The sequence below is a fragment of the Oryctolagus cuniculus genome, chromosome 6, assembly GCF_051225735.1.
Source record: "Oryctolagus cuniculus isolate XC-2025 breed Fujian yellow rabbit chromosome 6, ASM5122573v1, whole genome shotgun sequence".
Classification (NCBI taxonomy): Eukaryota; Metazoa; Chordata; class Mammalia; order Lagomorpha; family Leporidae; genus Oryctolagus; species Oryctolagus cuniculus.
This window is the reverse complement of record NC_142872.1, coordinates 145,823,907-145,845,457: the sequence shown is the minus strand read 5'-3', so window position 1 is coordinate 145,845,457 and position 21,551 is coordinate 145,823,907. Positions and strand designations below refer to the sequence as shown.

Genomic DNA, 21,551 nt, shown 5'->3' with positions numbered 1-21,551 from the left:
CTGAAAAGCGTGGGTATGATAGTGCCTTTCAGCCAGGGGAACCTGTGGTATATCTGCAGACTTGTGACCCGGCTCCTCATCGTGCCACAATTCTGGGTCGCTTGTCTGCCTCCTTTCCCAGCCCCATGGCCTCTTCCCCACTGGACTAGCTAGCACTGCACCACCTATAACGGTCCAGAAAAAGCAGAGAAAAAGGTGCTGATAGCCTTTGGTGCTGGACTCCGGGGGCAGCCTCAGGAGGCCCTGGCTGTACCTCTGCTTGGCCAGTCTGGTTCCCATGGTACCCTTTTAGTAGCTGCTAAAGAGAAAAATGTCAACAACTTCTAAAAAAGTATTTAATCAATTCAAGATGTCGGTGGCTGTCGTTGACCACAACATCTATTACAGTAAAACGATTTCTGAGGGTCAGTATTGTGGCACAGCGGTGTAAGTCATCCCTGGTGATGGCAGCACCCCACATCTGAGCGCCATTTCCAGGCCAGCTACTCTGCTTCCCAGCCAGCTCCCTGCTAGTGCTCCTGGGAAGGCAGCAGAAGATGGTCCAAGCTCCTGGGCCCCTGCCACTCCCGAAAAACCAGCATGGCGTTCCTGGTTCCTGGCTGCTGCCTGGTCCAAATCTGGCTACTGCAGGCATTTGGGAGAGCGAACCAGCAGATAGGAGTTCATCTTCTCTTTTTCTCTCTCTGCTCCCACCACTCCTCTTGTTGCTGTGCCTTTCAAATAACTAGATGAATAAATAAAGCTTAAAAAAGATTTCTAACACTTTTACAGTTAAATATAATAATTCTAGCTACTGCTGCTTTCTCTGAATTGTGTTATCATTAAGTGAAGTGCAGGTTACCTGGGAGGGAGGTGGACTGGATGTGGATTCTCACAGCACCTTCTGGTCGGGTGATCCAGCAAATCTCTTCCCCACCCCCACCGCCCACCCCCAGCTTTTATTTCTTTTCGTGAAAAAACGTTAAGTAGAGGGCGAGCCTCCCGCGACTTGTTTGGGAGGCCAAATGACAGCGCGATTGTGAAAAGCTGCAATTGTAAACTGTAGCATGTTCTAGAAAAACAAAACAAAACGGTGATGTTCCAAGGGCGTCAGAGGGACTTATACCATGTAGGCCTGCCCGGGTCTAACCCGGGACTGCGTTCAGGCAACGCAACCACAACGCGGCAGGAAACTTCCTCAGTAAAATCCTTTGGGAAACAGCGAAGGGCTCCTCCCAAAGGAAGGAGACGCGGCAAGCAGAACCGCGCGGAGCCTCTCCTTGCAAGATGAAAAATTAACTAGGCGCTGTTGGGGGTGGGAATGTGAGTGGCTGCGCTGGACGCCCCGTCTTCGGCCTCAGGACACTTTCCTTCCCCAAAGCCATTTTAGTCAAAGGTCATGTGTGTGTCTTGTCAAAGGCCAGCTTCCAATGGAATCACTGTCCCCCGGGACAGCGGCCCCCTGACTACATCTGCATTGGAGAAATCCCAAAAGCAAACGGCCCAGTGCAAACAAGAGCAGTCCGCAGCCGCCGTCCCGGGCACAGCTCCCAGGCCCCCGGGGCGCAGCGGAGGCCGCGTCCGCAGCGCCCTGACCCGAGCAGGCACCGAGACGCCCGCAGCATGACCCGCCACGCCGATCGGGTACGGTAGGCGCTTCTCTCCACCCGTCCTCCATTGCTGGGGCTCCCGGGCCAGACCCGCTGCTCTGTCAAACGGAGAAACCTTGCAAAGGGCCTCCAGATTTGCCGGAAAACGGTCCCTGTTGGGCTGCGTTCCCGTGCGCTCAGCGGGAGCAGTTTCCAGGCGCGCAACGGGGAGCTTAACTCATTGAGAGTTTTCGTTGCCAGAGAACATGCTGGCGTCTGTAAAGACGAATCTCAAACGAGCGGCAGCACTCGCAGAGAGGGGCTCGGACGGGTCTCGACTCCCCACGCCGAAGCCCGTGACTCGCGGGCGAACCTCCAGGGCGAGGCGCCGGCAGCTCTGCCTGTCCGGGCAGCGAGGCCGCCCGGCTACTTGTTGATGACCTGTTGGACACGGGCTGGGCAAAGATGGGGTTTTTCAAGCCATGTGTTTGAGTGCGTTCTCCGGGTTCTACACGTGGCTGCGGGAAACAGAATCACCCCTCCCTGTCCCCCGGGTTGGAGGCAGCCCCTTCCCCACGGCAGATCTCCAGGCAGGCTCCACGCAGGAGACGTTGATTGATTGACGTGGACAGATATCAGTCTCTGGGCCCTTTGTACTCTCCTATTTGAACAGGCCTTTCCAATGGATCAGGTTAATGTTGGATAAGAATAGAGAGAACCTGGGGTGCCAGCTGATTCTTGGTGCTTTTGATCTGGACTTGGGAATCTCCAAGGGCCAACAGCAGGTGGGGAGCGTCTGCAGGGGCAGCGGGCTCAGCCTCCTCAGGTGCGGTGGGTCAAAGGGTTTGGCGATGGCTGGGCTTCCACACTCTGGTTTCAGTTTAACAGGTTAAGCCCGGAGCCGCTTCACACTGATAAAGGGAATGAAAACAAAAGCCTTTCTAGCACTCAGCAGGACCCAGAGGGATAGTGGTTCTGGTATTCAAGTGTTTATCTGCAGCCAGTAGCACAGAGAACCAGTTTCCACGCTTAAACAGGTACTTAGTCCTCCTCCACTCTTCCCCTCCGGCTGCCATGCCGGCTTTCTCCTTCTCTTGCCGCCAAACGTCTTCAAAAAATGGGTGACACAACCAGTCTTGGAGCCCTCACCACCCATTTGTTGTCTCACACCCGGTCAGTTGGAACTGCACTCAGCCCTGGTGGCCAGACTTTGCCAGAGCTCTTGGTAGCTCAGTCACTGAGTGTTTGGAGCACTTTTGTCTCAGCTGTTGGCCACTCCCCATCTATTTCTGAGACTCTGTCCTGGATTCTCTGACACCATGATTCCCAGATCATTGGAGTTACTATTTCACACTGACAATTGTATTGCTCAAATCGGTAGCCTCTCCTGGTTTTTCTCCTAAAATGCCAGCTTTTTACATTGAACCTGGCCCACTTCAGTACCCTTTGGGTATCAAAATCCATGTGTTCAAAACTGAATTGGCTTCTCCCTCCTTCTCATAGACATGTGCTTCCTCTTTTTCCCCCTGCTGGAATGACTTTCAAGTTGTCCGTGTGGCACATAGCGAATCACCCTGGGTGACTCCCTCTCCCACCTTCATGACAATCAAATACTACTCCTTGTCCACTTCACCTGCTGAACATGGTTCATACACACACCCGTGTGTCCATCTCCCCTGCTGCTGTTTCAGTTCAGGACAATAATTCCTCAAAGTCCATTCTGGTCACAACTCCCCATGAGTCTCCTTTGGGGCCAGTCCTGCCCATCCCTTGCCTGCAGCATCTTGTTGGAAGCTGGTGTCAGATGGCCTTTTAATTTATATTTATTTATTTAAAAATTTATTGTATTTATTTGAAAGGCAAAGTGAGAGAGAGAGAGAGAAAGATCTTCCATCCACTGGTTCACTCCCCAAATGGCCACAACATTCAGGGCTGTACAAGGTTGAAGCCAGGAGCCAGGAGTTCCATCCGGATCTCCCATGTGGTCTTTTAAAAATGCAATATAAATAATCATGCAGATCTTTTTTGGTGAGTTTTACTTTTTTTCTTTTAAGACTAATGTTGGTGTATTCTGATTCTCAATGTTTTTCTTATACTTTCAATCTCTTAGCTTACCATTCACTTACTCTCCACATTTTATGCCCAATTGTCACACATTTTATGCCCAAATTGTATACAAAAGTAAGCACAACTATGCCTCGTTCTACTTCTCTAGCTTTTGTGTCTAACTTTTATTTTCCTTGGAAGACACAGGAGAAATTCACTTTCTCTTGGAAACTACTCAGGCCATCTGCTCTGCATCCTTCACATGGATTCCGGGGCCCTCCCATATTCTCTCAGAGCTTCCTTTATTTCCACTATCAAAGCCCTTAGTATTCTTCATTGCAACCGTCTGTTTACTTGCCTAGCCTCCACTGGCCTGTAAACTCCTCCAGGGCAGGAATCAACCCTTTTTTGCCTTTGCATCTTTCAGCCTGGTAAGTGCATGGACCCAACTAGTATGCTCCATGCATTCTTGTGGATTTTTGTGCATTTTCTGTGAATGACTATTACTATGTTAAGGCATTGAAACAGATGACAGAGATACAAAAGCATATCTGTAAATTATCTTCTATAATGAAAAATGGTAAAGAATAAAGTTCAACCATCAGAACAAGGCACAGTCTTCTACTTATTTAATAAAGGAGGGGCTCAGACTTTTTGGATATTTGTGATAATGTTCTGAAGTGTTTCATTCTATCAGCTTCTCTAATTCACATCTCAACTGGTGGGTTTCTCCTGTTGCCACCATCATCCATCTTTTTTTTTTTCTTTTTTTTTCTGCTGCCGCGGCCGGCGCGCCACAGCCGGCGCACCGCGCCGATCCAACGGCAGGAGCCAGGTACTTATCCTGGTCTCCCATGCGCACCTGGGCCATCCTCCACTGCACTCCCTGGCCACAGCAGAGAGCTGGCCTGGAAGAGGGGCAACCAGGACAAAATCCGGCGCCCCGACCGGGACTAGAACCCGGTGTGCCGGTGCCACAAGGCGGAGGATTAGCCTAGTGAGCCTCGGCGCCGGCCCCACCATCATCCATCTTAACCTTACCCCTGGCCAGTAAGAGCTAAGTGAAGGGCTTTTTGCAATTCTGCCTCTGTGGACTTTTTGAAAGCAAAGGAATCCTCTTGCTCCATTCCAGGGTGGAGCCTGGCAAGGCACAGAGGCACTAAGGACCCTTAGGTTGTCTTTTCATAGTCTGTTGACTGGCTGGCCCCAGATGAGTTGTCCAGGGCCTGAAAATGAACCATCAGGCAAAATCTCAAAAGGCTCTCTTGAAAGTGTTGGAGGCTTTGTGAAGCTGGAGATGAGAAAACAGTTTAGATGCTCTTAATAGAGAAATATGTGCTTTCTGAAACTCCAGAGAAATGATTGATGATTAAGCTTTATAGAGAATTCTTTAAACTTCAAGTTGTTCTAAAACTGTTGGCACTGTGATCCTTTTGAGATTCAGATGTATAATACTTTTAGAAAAAAAATGTGCAAAATACAACACATTTCACTTTGCATAAACTTCCAGGGTGTTCAAGCAAGTCTACCCTCAGACTCCCTTGAGTTGTTATGATTCTTTGGTTAAGAATTTCTAATCAAAGGATTAATTAATTCAATTGACATTTCAGAAAGAGGAGTAGGTGGTGATTAAGAGCCAGCATGAGTCAAATTATGCAGGCTTTCTTTTTTGAGAGGACCCCTGTGTAATGTGGGCTAATGACCATGAACTTGGACCTGGGTTCATGTCCCTGTTCTGGTAATTGCTACTTCTGTGATTTTCTTCCTGAGTGATGGTTTTACTATCTATGAAGAAAGGATAACACAGTGCAAGTTTTGAATAAAGTAAAGTATATGAAAGCACCTGGATAATGGTTATAGGGCAATAAACATTAATCATCTCAAAAGCTTGATTTCAGGAAGACCCAGGTCTTCTGATCTTCTAGATTAGAAGAGTACATATGGGCTGGATTAATGACTGGTTAAATGCTCGTATTAAAAGAGAGCTGATTAACAGATGGATTAACATATGGATGTCTTTAGTGGTATGCTACTGGGTTATGCCTTATTGCTGTTCATTCAACATCATTGACATCCACGAAGGCGTAACATAAGAATCACATTTGCCCAGAGAAAGGACGAGAGTAGTTGTCCAACAGTTAGGAATAAGTTGCTGTCTATTTTGACTTTTTAACTGTGTGTGTATGCAGGTGCAGAGACATGTATAAACTGCCTTATTCTTGAGTCCTAGAAGTCAGTTGCAAATTATTGAGTGTGTCTTATGTTTATGAGAGATGGGACAACAAGGGGAGGGAGGGGAGAAAGAGTGGGAGAGATGGAGAGAAGGAAAAGAAGATTGAGGAAGGGGAGATTAGGAGAGGAAAGAACAGAGAGAAAAGTAAAAGTGCTGGCTTCATATGGTTAACGTTTAGAAGTTTAAATTGACATTAAAGTCAGTAGGGAGAAGTTTATTGTAAAATAAAGTTAGAATTTATTTTTAAAAAGAGGTCTAGAGTTTTAGAAAATGAAAAATGATAGTCATTCTACTTTATGTTATGCGGACTACATTTTGAACAATTGTATCTATTAGCAATATTTTTTTAAGCAACTATTATATGCCAACCACTGTGCTAGATGTTGAAGACCACAGTGCTGAAAAAGGCAGACTTGCTGTCATGGAATTTACAGTGTAGCAGAAGTGCTAAACAAGAAACCAGGCAATTTTAATTTGTGCTTGCTTTGATGAAAAGGAGTGTAGGTTCCTGTGGCACCACCTAGTATTTAATCCAAATTTAATGGGACCATGATAAATTTTCTGTAGGAAGTGAAGTTTAAATTGAGACCAACGCTTAGGAGGGATAAGAAAGGTGACGGTGGTGGAGGGAACGGGGTTCCAGGCAGAGATGACAGTACCGTCAGTAAGCTGAGGGCAGGATTGAAAAGAAGGACTTCGGAGGATAAGGCAAAGAAGAGAGAGAGAAGCTGGGGTGGTAGCAGGGGCTAGAACTTCTTGCTATGGAGCTATAATTGATCCTTGGGAGAATGAAGTTTGTTAAGTAGGACAGTGTCACAGTCAGTTTTGTGTTTTAGAAGGATCATGCTGGCTGCAATACAGACAATGGGTTGGAGGATGGGCTATGAGATAAAGAGAGAGCTAGAGAGTGAGAGAGATTGCTCAGGAGATGTGGAAATATAAGCAAGAAAAGACAGTGATCATGACCAAGGTAGTAGCAGTGAAGATGACAAGAGTGTATCAACTTAAAAGCTAATTAGGAGACATACAGGGAACATTGACAATGCTTTAGGAAGGATGGGTCAAGACACTGAACCCCCAAAAGGGAAGATTTAGAGGGTCATAATAACTGTCTTTGTATGTATCACTATAAAGGAAGATTAGCATTGTGCTTGTCTCTGAGATGGCAGGACTGGGCCAGATAGATGGGAGATACAGGGAGATAATTTGCAGCTGAATACAATGAAGAATTTTCTAGCAGCTATTCCAAGATAATGAGTTCTTTGTCTTGGAGAAATTTAAACAAAGGCTTGATAACTATTTGTGGAAAAGTTGGAAAGGCAAGAATTGGATTGGCTAGGCAGGAGGGCACTGACATTTCCTTTCAACCCCCATATGCCAAAATTCTTTGTATGAAGTTCAAATATCTGAGGCTGGCATTTAAGGCCTACTAATGATCAACCCCTTTTTTGGGTGGCCGTGTGTCCTGGTCCTGCTTTAGTCCTAGTGTGTATCTGACGTTTGCTAGTAGCTACTCTGAGCATACCATCTCATGCTCAAGGGGATCTTGTCCAGGACAATGAACTTGATGCTTATCCAACCCCTGATTTGATGTTCCTGCCCTGTCACTCATGCAAACCTGTTTGTTGCTCTCAGAAGAGACTCCGCATCTTACTGAATGTGTGTTTACTTAGGCCATGTCCATCGTCCAGCATTCTATAGATATCACTGGAAATACATCTTTTTATCAACTCCTAGTCTTGGTCAACATTGAGTGCTTCATCAGATTGTCTTCGTTTTAAAAATTAGCCCTTTTATATCATGACAGGTTGCAGTACATGGTTGAGATCATAATTATTTTTATATTTTCTTGAATGGTTTTTGTAAGATATTATTCCCCAGAAGAATAGTTCTAAGGTCTGTGAAAAAGATAGTAAGTTTATGGCATTTTGTCTGAAACAACTTTTTAGAGGGAAATTTTCACTTATTAATTTTAATATATAAATGATACATGCATTTTATAGAAAAAGTAGGTACAGTACATAGAAGAAACAAAACATTATATGCAATCTCATTACTTAAGAAATAAGCTTATTGATATATTGGTGAATATCCCTTCTTCATTTTTTGAGGTAGGTACAGCCTTGAAATTGGCATCATCTCTATCTTTCTTTTAACTTAACATGTTACCAAGCAAGAGTATCACTTCTTGCCATTATATATTTTCCAAAAAACATAATCTTCAATGAGAGTACTGTAATCCATTCTGTGGCTGCCTCATGGTTTGTTCACAAACTCCTATGGCTAAATGTTGGGCTGTTCCCAGTTTTTTAGTGTTAGAAATAGTGTTATGATGACTTATCCCTGAGGAATCTATGCACCAATTCTGCATGGGATGTTGCCCCCCCCCCTTTTTTTTAAAGATTTATTTTATTTATTTGAAAGAGTTACAGAGAGAGACAGAGAGAGAGAGAGAGAGAGAGGTCTTCCATCCGCTGGTTCACTCCCCAGATGGCCACAATGGCCAGAGCTGCACTGATCAGGATCCAGGAGCTTCTTCTGGGTCTCCCACGTGGGTGCGGGGGCCCAACGATTTGGGCCATGTTCCACTGCTTTCCCAGGCCATACCAGAGAGCTGGATTGTAAGAGGAGCAGCCAGGACTAGAACCGGTGCCCATATGGGATGTCAGTGCTTCAGGCCAGGGCTTTAACCTGCTTCACCACAGCGCTGATCCCTGCCCTTTTCTAAAATGACAAGATAGTTCATGACTGAAGGAAGGACCCTGAGATTCTGAGAAAGCATGAGTTTAAAAAGGTGTAATTTTACTTTAAAAAGCCTTTATTTTATATGATAAATCTTTAATATATTCAAAGATACTTGAAAAAAACTCATGGAAAACTGGATTAAAAGATAAGTATATTTTGATGTAAAATTTTTGAAATCTATGCATACTTTTGTTTATAATATCTTTTTCCCATGAATTTTGGGAAGTACCCTCATATAGATTTTTTTTTTGATAGGCAGAGTTAGACAGTGAGAGAGAGAGACAGAGAGAAAGGTCTTTTCTTCTGTTGGTTTACCCCCCCCCCCCAAATGGCCTCTATGGCCAGCGTGCTGTGCCAATCTGAAGCCAGGAGCCAGGTGCCTCCTCCTGGTCTCCCACTGGGTGCAGGGCCCAAGCACTTGGGCCATGCTCTGCTGCCTTCCCAGGCCACAGCAGAGAGCTGGACTGGAAGAGGAGCAACCAGGACAGAACCGGCACCCCAACCGGGACTAGAACCTGGAGTACCAGAGCTGCAGTCGGAGGATTAGCCAAGTGAGCCACAGCGCCAGCCTCATATAGATTTTTGTGAGTATGTGTAATTATTATATTTTGAAAGCTTTATCTATTTGATTTGAAAGGCAGAGTTACAGAGAGAGAGAGAGAGAGAGAGAGAGATCTTTCTTCAGATAGGGCTGGGCCAGATAGAAGCCAGGAGCCTCAAGCCTCATCCAGGTCTCCGGCTTGAATGCTGGTGCCCAAGCACTTGGGCCATCCTCCACTGCTTTCCTAAGGCACATTAGCAAGGGAGCTGGATCGGATGTGCAGCAGCTAGGAATCAAATTGGAGCCCAAATGGGATGCCAGCATTGCAGGTGGCAGCTTAACCTGCTATACCACATGCTGGCCCCTTGTGTCATTATATTTATGTATGCACTCTGACCCAATAATTTAATGGAAGTGACTCATTTGGAAAATCTCAGCAATCTGTAGGCTTGGAACAAAAATGACTGATATCTGATAAATACATTTCTTGGACAAAGAATTAAGTTTGAAATCTAAAAACTTCAGTGTCTGCGTATATCAACGTGAGACAAATTGTTGTCTGTAAGCTGAAGACAAGGGCAAGTGGTGACAGATTTGTTGCAAAATTAAGGTAATTATCTGAAAGGAGGAACACCACCTAGTGTTCTGGTGTCTGGAGATGATAGGAGACCACAGACTTGGATGCTTATTCTGAAGTAAATAATCTGTCTTCTTAGAAAGCCAGCAAGCATTATAGAATAGAATGTTAACCTTAGGAGAATCAGGCTTTGATTGGGAAACACTATGAATCTGTCTGGTTGCTTTAAAAACATTTATGTATTTTTCTTAGAGAGAAAGAGAGAAATAGACACAGATATGCCATCCATCTGCTGGTTCATTCCACAGATGCCTGCAACTACCAGGGCTGGGTCAGGCTGGGTCAGAGACTCAGGTACTTGAGCCATTACCTGCTGACTCCCAGGGAGTGCATTAGCAGGAAGTTGGAATTGGAAGCAGAGCCAGGACATTAGCCCAGACATTTGGTATGGCATGCAGGTGCCCTAAGTTCATCCCAACTGCTGTGCCAAACTCTCATCCCCATATGGTCATTTTTCAACAGAAGAAATGAAATTTGTTATGAGTTGAATTATATTCCCTGTGCCCCTACACCCTACACATTCAAATTCGTATGTTGGAGTCATAGCCTCCAATACTTAAAATGTGACCTTATTTGGAGATAGAGTCTTCACAGAGGTAATTAAACTAAAGTAGGTCATTGGGATGAGTCTTAGGCTAATGTGACTGGTGTCCTTATAAAAAGAGGGAATTTGGACACAGACACACAGATGGAAGGAAGATGATGTGAGGAGACACAGGGAAGAGAGGGCCATCTACAAGTCAAGGAGAGAGCCTCAGAAGAAACCAATCCTGCTGACTGACACCTTAATCCTAGAGAGACTTCTGTCCTTCACAACGTGAGCTAATCCGTTTCTGTTGTTTAAACCACCCAATCCTCACTACTTTGCTATGGCAGCCCAAGATGAGTAAGACATGTTTTGGACTATAACACCCTTGGTCTGGTTTCGGCTGGTTACACTCAACACAACATTGTTTTACTCTCTCATCACCAGAGATTCTACTTTAGCTCATCAGAACGTTAGATGATAGTACTTCGAAGTTTTATAGTTTATAATGGGCTTTTAAACTCCTCTACTTTGACCTTGCTAAAGTGTGTGAGATGGGAATGACTATCATACTGTGTTTTACAGATAGGAAATAGAGGTGCAGAAAGACTTAAGTGATTGTTCAAGGTTGTACAGCTTAGGAGTGGTGGGGCTGAAACTCAAACATGGGTCTTCAAACACTAAATACTACATTCTTTTAGTTAAAACATAATGCCTTGCATCTTCCTGGACATGTCATCTTCCTTCTTTACTGTTTCAAAAGACATGATTTATGGCACGCTAAGCCACTTCCCCTTTTTAATAACTCCCTTGAGCGTGTTTTATAAGCACATTTGTTAGGATATATCTGAAGCATGAAGGCATCTACTCCACCCATGTCTTCATTATCAAATATTTATTAGGAACCCTTGATTTAGGTCCTTGTGTTTATGTGTACAGAATGCTTCTTCTCTACTCTGAAGGTTCGTTTACTGACAAAATAGCCTTTCTCGGTACACAGTTTGATTACTGACAAATCCAACTACAGAACTTTGCACATGTTGGATATAATTGAGTTTTTCCATCATTAATACTGTTCACATATTAATTCAACATAGTGACACAAGGGGCGCCTAACATTTTCCTGGAAGCTGCTTGACTTTAATCAGCAGGAACAAATGCAAGATTATTGTGCTTTTTCCTTGGGTGACCTAAGCTTGTTCTTGGCACTGGGAGTGCAGAGCACTGGGTTGTCTCACAGTGTTTCAGTGGCTTCTACCCAGGGGAGTTATTAGTTTTGAATCTTGGGGATAATTCCATAAGAATGCAATTCCTTTCCTCCCAGAAAGAACAAACTGCTGTTTGTGTTGGGCTATCCTTTTTGTGTGGTAAAACCAGCAGTTCCCCAAACTGTGGAACCATGGAGATCTATAGGTATGGTTCTTAGTTTTAGCAAAATAAACAAAGCTAAATTGAGAACAACAACAAAACCCCAAGATGCTCCAGTTAATCAATGAATACTTTTTAGTATAAATATTTCTATAGTATTGGAAATCCTAAAAATAAATATTATAGAATTACCCATGTATAAAAATATTTTTGGGAGTAGAGTGTAGGGAGTTTTTAATGTTTCATGTATTTGCCTAAGTAACACTTCAGAGGTCAATGACAATGTGAAACTTCTTTGATATTGATTTGGATTTTTTTTTTTTTTTTTTTTTACCTAACCTGAAAGTTTGGTCTTCTCTTGTGGGAACCAGAATAATTATATCATTTTGATGACTTATATTATGTGGATCATGCAAAACACATACACTATCTCACACATTCCTTAAAGCGAGGGTTGGCAAACCTTAGCCTCTGGCTCTATCTGTTTTATGGTTATTGTTTGTTCTTTTTCTCAAGCATGTATTCAATTTTTATTTTACACTCTCAGGACAAAAGACAGAAAAAGGAAAAATCTGGTTCCCAAAAAAATCTTAGGAAAGGACTGTTTAAGAAATTGGATGGAATGTCTAGATCAGTGGATCTCACAGTTCTTGCTGCCTTGACATCACTTGGATGCTTGACCTAACACCCAATGCTGCATCTCATTTCTGGAGTTTCTCTTTGAGTAGGTCTGCTTTGGGCTAATAATTTGCATTTTTAAGTAGTTCCCAGGTGATGCTGCTGCTTCTGGACTGGAGATCCCATTTTGAGCTCTACTGAAGATTACATCTGGAAAGCTACTGATCTAGACTCTAAATAAAGTCATTGATCTATATACTTATTTATATAATTTGTTGTACTATTTATTTGAGAAATTATGTCTTTGTTTGCCTGGTTTATTTCACTAAGTATAATGTTTTTCCTTAATTCATGTTACCACAAATGATAGGATTGTTTTTTAAAGGCTGGTAGTATTTCACTGTGTTTATATGCCATGTTTTCTTCATCACTGATCAGTTGACGGATACTTGTGTTGATTGTGTCTTGGCCATTGTGAATAATGGTGCAATGAACAGGGAAGTGCAGAAAAGTCTCTACATACTGATTTTATTTCCTTTACATGCCCAGTTCTGGGATTTTTGGATCATGTGGTAATTCTCTAATTTTTTGAGGAATCTCACACTGTTTTGTAGGTATACTGATTTACATTCCTATAGTGTGCAAGGGTTCCCTTTTCTTCACATCCTTGCCAATGGTTGTTGTCACTCATCTTTTTGATAACATCCATTTTAATAGGTATGGGATAATATCTCATTGTAGTTTTAATTTGCATCTCCCTAAACACATTTTCATATACCTGTTGGCCTTCTTAATCTTCTTTTGAGAAATATCTATTCAGGTCCTTTCCTAATTTTTAAAAAAAATTTTATTTAAGGAATACAAACTTCATGCATTTTGTATATACAAATTTAGGAAGATAGTGGTTCTTCCTACCCTAGTCTCCCTCTCCTTTGCTCATTTTAAAATCAGGTTATTTCTTTTCTTGCTATTAAGCTGAGTTGCTTGTATATTTTGGATATTAGCCCCTTATCAGACATATGGTTTGCAAATATTTTCTGTGAATATTTCCATAGGTTGTCCTTTTATGTTGGTTACTTTTTTCCTTTGTTCTGAAGATGCTACTTTCTTTTGTAAATAAACTTTTATTGGAACATAAACACCACCATTTATTTCTATACGATCTTTGACTACTTTCGCACTAAAACAGCAAGTTCAGATGTAACAGAGATTTGTTGTGCTGCCTGTGAGACCTAAAATACTTATTTTCTGACCCTTTACAGAAAATTTGCCTACAATGTCCAGAACCATTCTAGGAAGGAAATATGGGTATTCCTGTCTTTTTAGAATAAAGAAATGGAGAACTGAAGAAGTTAAGCAACTTAAGAGAGGTCTCACAGCTTTTAGAATTCAAACTAAGGTCTGTTGAATTCCAAACTTCTGTTCAGTCTAGAGTTGAGAGAAGCTGGCTGTTGATCTCACTTGTGCTGATGGAGTTCCCAGTGGGGAGACCGAAGAGACTGAGGGGAGCATGTTTGGCCTAGATGAGCGCTCAGGCTCTGGGGCCACACTGTTTTTAAGTACTACATCTATCAGGTAATTTCTGTGCCTCATAGATTACGGAGCACATTGGCACCTGTTTGCATGACTATTGCCATGCAAATAGACTATTTGCATTACTATTGCCATGCAAAGAGACTATTGCCGTGACTCCATAAGATCATTTCAAAAAAGAAAACACCTTATTTCAGATAGCTGTTATTTCCCAGTGGAGAGTCTATAGGAGGAAAAACTCAGTGTGGGAAGGCTGCATCGCAACACATGGCCCGTGGGTGACCGCCAGAGCTCCTCAACCAGGAAGCTCATGATGCACAGTGGTCCCCACTTGCCAGGTGATGGCAGGGAAAGTACATTTCCAGCTTCCTTATGAGATGACTTTGGCCTGCTCACATTTGCCTCAGAAAGGCCTGTTGGAAGATATCACAAGACATTCATCCAGGATGTGCCGGACCTTGAGCCTCTTATTGCTGTTACCTCTGGTGTTTATAGTCCCAATATGCACTCCCGGTAGCTCCACATTAACTACTAACACAGTCAGGGATGCCAGAGAATGACCATCTCAGAGACTACAAGATAAGCAGTTTTCCTCAAAAACACCTCAATCTATAATTTGACCTTGATGCTAAAACAAGAAAAACAATTCATTTTTTTAACCACTTCCTTACTCTCCAAAATATATTTTTGTACATGCTATCACTACACACAAGGTATATATTAGGTATTATAGAATGGCCTTGATCTTTTGGGGGAAATTTGGAGGTCAGATTGTCCCCTGAGAAAGAGGAGAATGAAAGACTTGGGAAAATTGAAAAAAATTTCAGTGTTGTCTACGAGCCACTCAGTGGATAGTCAGTGTGAGGTCCCTAGGGGGCCTGGAGGCATTGTGGAAGAAAGCCGCATAAATGTGCCCCAGAGTCATCAGCTGCAATCTTGCCAGCACAATTCCCCCGCCTGCTTTCGCCAGCTTATTCAGGTAATGTGTACTGAGTACCCCTGTGTGCCAGCAGTGCGTGAGGCTCTTGGAATATGAGGGATATGAGACAGGTTGGGTCTCTCAACTGTGGAGTTTACAATGCAGTGGGGAGGCACAAATGGCAGGAGCTGGTGAGTGCTTCAAGGTACTAGTGCGGGGAAGAAAGAGAAGAGCAATGAGAGGGAAGGCTCCAGTGTGGACAGGGAAGGTTTTTCTGAGCTGAGGAGGCTTCAGTGAGATGGAAGAGAAGTTCAAATATGTTACAGTTTTCAAATTCTATCAGTTAATAAGTGGCAACTTAATTTGAACCAAATAAGTTTGCACTTAGTTTGACTGACTTTAAGATCTACTTTTTACTAAATCTTTAAAAAATGCCTTCTCTTACATTTTACTATGTTGTATTCACATGAAACAAATTGAACAAGAAGAAAAATAATTCCTTCGTTCACCCATCCTGATCATTTACAAGGGGTTAGCCATGATGTGCATGTAAATGCAAAATGCAAAATCCTCTGGTGCAGCTGTGGAATGTTGAGAAAAGCATTGTTAGACTGGTGTTGGGCTAATGCAGGAATCAGCCCGCTCTTCAAATTCATCACAATGTGCCCTTTACTCCACAGGATGGCGGCTCATTAAAATGCAGGGCATGTACGTCCCACTTGTTGATTCCTTTCATTCCTAGACAAACACAAGTCTACGAAGGAGGCAAACTTGAGTGTCCAGGTCTCAAGTTTGGGTGAGAATGTGGGTATTTCAGGGATGCTTGGTTGATGCTAGCAAGTTGCTGTAGACTCTGAAAATCATGCAGCGGTGTGGCATTAAAGAGAAAAACTGACCACAGTGCTGACTGCACACTGTGACCCAGAAGCCACCTTCTTGTGTATTTAGATTTCTGTCTGTGTGGATAACAGGGCTGGTCTGAACCCAGAAAAATCACTGTCTATGCCAGATACTGGAGAACTTTCAGGAGAGGATGGAGACATAATATCTGCCCCTGATGGAGACATAATATCTACCTTATTAGTTTAATAAGACTAAACTTAGCATGTTTGTTCCAGTGTAGTCAACTGAGGAGGCATGTGTGGTAGAAAGATCATGGACTTCCAACCATTCAGGCTGGGTTTAAATCCTCACTCTACCGCTGACAAACTGTGTGGCCTTCATCAAATTATTTCATCTTTCTGAGTCTCGGCTTCTTCACTATGAAATGGAATCATGCAACTACTTTATGTGATTCTAATTACCTTAATAGATGGTAATTATTATAATAATTGTTGTATTGATTATTGTTATCATTAGAATACAGCAGATTCCTCTTCTGTTACTAAATGAGTGACTTTGGGCAAATTACTTAGATTTGTCCTTGGTAAAATAGGATAATTCCAAATGCCTATTGGCTTGATTCAAGAGCTGACTGCTTTATTTTATCACCCTTACCACTCTATTTTATTCCTTATTTGTAGCTTTTATCACCACATATTGACATATTTTAATGTCTTTTTTCACCCATAAAATATATATGCTCTGTGAGTCAGTATTTATTCTATTAGTTGCTGATGTCTTTTGTAGAACAGTGCCCAGAACATAGATCTTCAATAAATTACTTGCTGCATAAATATAAATTAGTGAATGAATGCTAGATCTTGTATGAAAGGCTTAGCAAATGGTAGTCTCTGGCACATGCTGGTTGCTACTGCACTGGTTGTCATTGTTATGATTAGAACATGATGAATGTCATGAGAGAAATCAACACCGAGAGATGGCCCCCAGCTGTGTCTGTCAATGAGGAATCCTTGTTCTTAACACTGGATTGTAGTTGAGTGAAACAATTAGGTCACTGTCAATAGTAAGGTCACCCAAGATTAATTGCAAGAATAAGGGTGCCAAATTTTTTTAATCAATCTTCAAGAAGAGAGACAGTTGCAGGAAGGGAGGAAAGACTGGGGGAAGGGGGAAAATACAATCTTTTCAGAATATTTTTGTCACATGAAACCATTAGTTACAGGTCTGTGACTGAGATTTACCCAGGTCCAAACTTAGAAAGTGTGCAAAAACAACTGCATCTGTCTAATGACACAAAAAGAGTATGTTGGCGTAATGGCTATCTCCCGCAGTTGGTGACAAAAGCAGAAACTGTGCTTTACGAATCTGTCTGTTTCTGAACTCTTGAAGGCACTAGATAAAAACCTCTCAACTTCCCTCCAAATGAGAGACTGGAAAATTTCTCTCCAAGGTAATGCAACTAAATGCATCACAGAATAGTGTATTAGAGAAAGAAATTCTTGGAAGCTAGACTCTGGTTAGACAGACTTGAATTTTTAGGGCAGTTCTGTCCCTTGGTAGTTCTGTAAACTTGGGCAGGTTACTTAAACTTCTGTGAGCCTCTGTAAAAAAGAGAAAACAATATACACTTTGCAAGATCATTGAGAATTCAGTACAATTTTTTTAAGCAATGTCTGCCACAGTCTAGGTGCTTGAGAGACGGTAGTTGTTGCTATTAACAATTAATTCTACATGGATTATTTTATTTAATCCCCATAACAACCCCATGAGGAAGGTACTGTGATTGTTCCCATTTTTCATGTGAAGAAATAGAGATCTGGAGAGGTTTCCTAACTTGGTCAAGACCACATAGCTAGCAAGCATCCAAGTCATGATTTTAACCAAGCGTGAGAGTCTAGGATTTTAGTAATTAACAAGTTGTATAACATCTCTCATAAGAGCAACAGAAGCTTAGCTAGACAAAGGAACATCCAGAACTTCTGCATTCTGTTGCATAATATTTTGGTGGCAATCTGAGGTTACTGAATTTCAAATATGCAGCCACTCTCTGTTTACAAAGGATTATGAGAGACCTATAAGGCTTGGAAAGGCAATGTAGGGTCAGCTTGCCTTGTACCTGTCTTCTAGACCAACACTGAGATACATTGCTTTACAATTCATCAAAGGATATATTCTTTTAAAGGTTGTTCATTTCTTTAAAACTAGTTTTTTCTTTTAAGTCTTATTTAATTGGTTAGTTTTTAAAAAAGTTTATTTACTGATTTTCATCTTCTTGAAAGGCAGAGAGAGAGAGAGGGCTGTCAGGTGGAAGCCAGGAGCTGAGAACTCAGTCCAAGTCTCGCAGGTGGGTGACAGGGACCCACGTCTTGAGTCGTCACCTGATACCTGTCAGTGTGCATTAACAGGAAGGTGGAATTGGGAGGGGAGCTGGCACTTGAACACATGCACTTCAGCATGGATGTGGATGTCCCAAATGGTGGTTTACACGCCCACCCCTCTGAGTTCACTTTTTCGAAAGAACTCATTTCATTGTGGAGCAGCACTGATGCAAACATTTCTTCTCATGAGATGACACATGCTCCTCTGTAATTCCTAGCTTTACCTGAGGAAGCACACAAAATAAAACCGGTTCCTTTTACGTCGCCCTTCAGATATTTGAGGAAAGTAGTCAGTCACGTGCACTGTCTCCCCTCATCTGTGCAAAATATCCAGGCTGCATAGCCAGAGGGGTGCTCCTTAAATACCCATTTTCTGGACAGTCATCAGCATGAGTCTTTTCAGCTATAAATTTGACCATATCATTGTTTGATTCAAAATCTTCCAGGGGTTTCTCATCAGATTCAAAATAAAATGTGAAGCCTTCACTGTGACTGTGAGGTCCTGTATGAACCAGCACACAACTGCTTCTGGGACTGTCCCTGCATCTCCCAACCCTCTCCATCTATCCTGGCTTCCATGAACACACTGTACTGCTCCTACCTCAGGGCCTTTGCATGTGCTGATCCCGCCTTACTCCAATCTAGGTGTCTGTTCAAAAGGCGTCTCTTTGAAGAGAATCTTATTAATTGAAAATAGGTTCTCTTTTTACTCCTCTGTCTCATATATACATATATATATATGCCTAAAATTGTTTTTTTCTTTCTTTAAATTTTATTTAAGTTATTCAAATTTCATGTATTTCATATATACAGATTTAGGAACATAGTGACACTTCCCCCACCCTCCTTCCCGCTCATGCTCCAACCCTTCCTCATCCTTCCTCTCACATTCTCACTCTTAATTTTTTACAAAGATCTATTTTCAGCTTACAATGATCATATAGTTAACCCTACACTAAGTAAAAGAGTTCATCAAATAGTATTTAAAAAAAAAACAAAACACTGTTCCTCAGCAGAAGAGATAAGGCTGTAAATAATCATTGAATCTCAAATGTCTATCTCACTCAAATACATTACATTTCATGTTCTCTATTAGTTACCTCGGATCAGGGAAAACATGATATCTGTCTTTAGGGACTGGCTGATTTCATTAAGTATAATGGTTTATACTTAATTTCTTTATCCAGTCAATAGTTGATGGGCATTTGGGTTGATTCCATGTTTTAGCTATTGTGATGTGTGCTGCAAAGAACATGGGAATGCAAGTAACTTTCATATGCTGATTTCTTTTGGTTTGGGTAAATTCCCAGGAGTGGGATGGCTGGATCATATGCTAGGACTATATTCAGATTTCTGAGCTATCTCCATACTGTCTTCCACAGTGGCTACACCAGTTTACATTCCCACCAACAGTGGGTTAGGGTACCCATTTCCCCACATCCTCGCCAACATTTGTCATTTATTGATTTCTTTTGAGAGCCCTTCTAACTGGAATGGTTTTGATTTGTATTTCCCTGATGGCTGGTGATCCTGAGTGGGTTGAATAAACAAATAGTTGAATGTATGAATTAAAGAATGAATTAGGTAATAATGATGTTTCATCACCCTGGCCATTGCTCTTTCAATGCTATCTAGTTTTGGAGTGGCCTCCTTAAATTAGTTGTCTTTTCTCTCCTGGATCTGGACAGAAATCTATTAATGGAACCTAATATGAAAATGAAGTCATTTAAAAATATTTATTTATTATTTGAAAGGTAGAGTTAGAGAAAAAGAAATCTATCTGCTGGTTCACTCTCCAAATGCTGCAACAATTGGGGCTGAGCCAGGCCAAAGCCAGGAGCCAGGTGCTTCTCATGAGTCTCTCATGTGTGTGCAAGGGCCCAATCACGTGGGCCATCCTCTGCTGCCTTCCTAGGCCCATTAGCAGGGAGCTGGATGAGAAGTGGAGCAGCCGGGACCCAGGAATGAGTACCTATGTAGGATGTGGCTTAACCTGCTGCACCACAGCAGCGGCCCCCAAAATAAGGTCATTTAAATCTGTAGTCAGCATGGTCACCTGTTAAGCTTCCAGTAACAAACACTAAACAGGTTTATTCTTACAGAATTGTTATTAATGTTAATCTTGCCTATTGTGAAGTTTTATAATTGAGTTTAATGATCTATTTTAAGAATTTTATCCTTGATAGGTTGTAGATTGATTTGACTCGCTCTGTCTCTCCTGATCTTTCTTTCTCTCTTTCTCTGATCTCTGTCTCTATTTTTTTAAAGTCTCGATTTCAATCTGTCAAGACATCTCTGCATTTTCACTTATTCCTTGGTACATAGTACATGGCAGCTTGCTGACATTAGAGTGTTGAGTTGAAGAACATCTCTCAGATGCATGATTCAGGAATCTGGAAGCTGCCATCTCTCTCACCTTCTCAGATGTCTCCTGATGCTTAGAAAGCTGGAGCATCGATCCTGACATCATGTGGCAAAAACCTACTATTTCCATAACTTTCTTTGCACAGAGAAACAGCTAAAAGAGGAAGGTGCACCTCAATTCTGTTTTTCCAGTCTTGTGTACTAATGAGAATTGTAGGAGCATAGTTGTTAGAATCTGTAAACTATCTATAATCCATTCTGCAAGAACTCTATAGGACCAGAGGGCATCCTGGCAGTGGGGTGAAATAGTTTCGGGGAGCCTACCTTTGGCGATTGCATATCTATTTGGTAGTGTATTTTAGTAAACTGTTGACTTCCTGCTGTGGTCTTAAAGTTTATGCCCTCCCCAAATTTATACCTTGACATCCTAACCTTCAATATGATGATATTAGGAGGTGGGACTTTTGGGATGTGATTAGGTCGCAAGGATGGAAACCCATGGATGGATTAGTGCCTTCCTAAAAGAGACCCGAGAGAGACTCTTGTCCTCTCCATAATGTGAGGTTATAGTGAGAAGACAGAATTCTAGGAGGAGGTGGGGCATTTACCAGATACTGCATCTGCTGTCTTCTTGGTTTTTGGATTTTGCAGCCTCCAGAGAGAGGAGAAATAAATTTCTGTTGTATAAAAGTCAGTGGGTTTATGATATTTTATTGTAACAGCTCAAATGATCTAGGATACTTGCTCACCTCCCAGTCAAAACCTACTTTTTATCTTTGTATCCCTGATAACAAGTAGCGCTTGGCACAGAGTAACCCTTCAACAAGTAACAGCTAATATTGTAATGGGTGTTTCCTGAATCTGTGTTGAATTACCTTTATATGGATTTGTAAAACTGTGATTACCTAAAGTCTAGGACAGTTGTATGACAATGACCAGCCTCCTCTCTGAGCTCTTGGGAACTTTGAAATGGTATGGTTAAGATGGCCAAGGTTCCTCTGGTCACTTTATCATTGCCAGCCTGCTCTTCTGAAAAACAGCAATATATCCCAGGATGGAGGTTAATCTGTGGTTAATCTTCTGAATTATGAAACATTTTCATGCATCAAGACTCATCAAACATTAATCAGATCCTTACCATTAATGGGCTCAGTTTTTTCCCAGCACATAGTTGAAATTACCATTCCTTTTAGATCTTGCCAGATTTATAAACCTCGTTGGGAAATCTTAAT

General features: G+C 42.1%; 1 protein-coding gene across 8 annotated transcripts in view; it reads left to right on the top strand.

Moving 5' to 3' along the window:
- The first annotated feature begins 1,152 nt into the window (after positions 1-1,152).
- ENPP2 (ectonucleotide pyrophosphatase/phosphodiesterase 2) overlaps positions 1,153-21,551 on the top strand; it is a 116,355-nt gene continuing 95,956 nt past the window's right edge. For 7 of the 8 annotated variants that reach the window (XM_070075433.2, XM_070075430.2, XM_070075432.2 and 4 more), the window contains exon 1: positions 1,153-1,623. In XM_070075433.2, the coding sequence (XP_069931534.1) occupies positions 1,603-1,623 (21 nt within the window). In that variant the 5' untranslated portion in view covers positions 1,153-1,602. Of the gene's footprint in view, positions 1,624-2,486; positions 2,606-21,551 lie in introns of those variants that run through there. The other variant, XM_089335632.1, reaches the window with a different exon arrangement.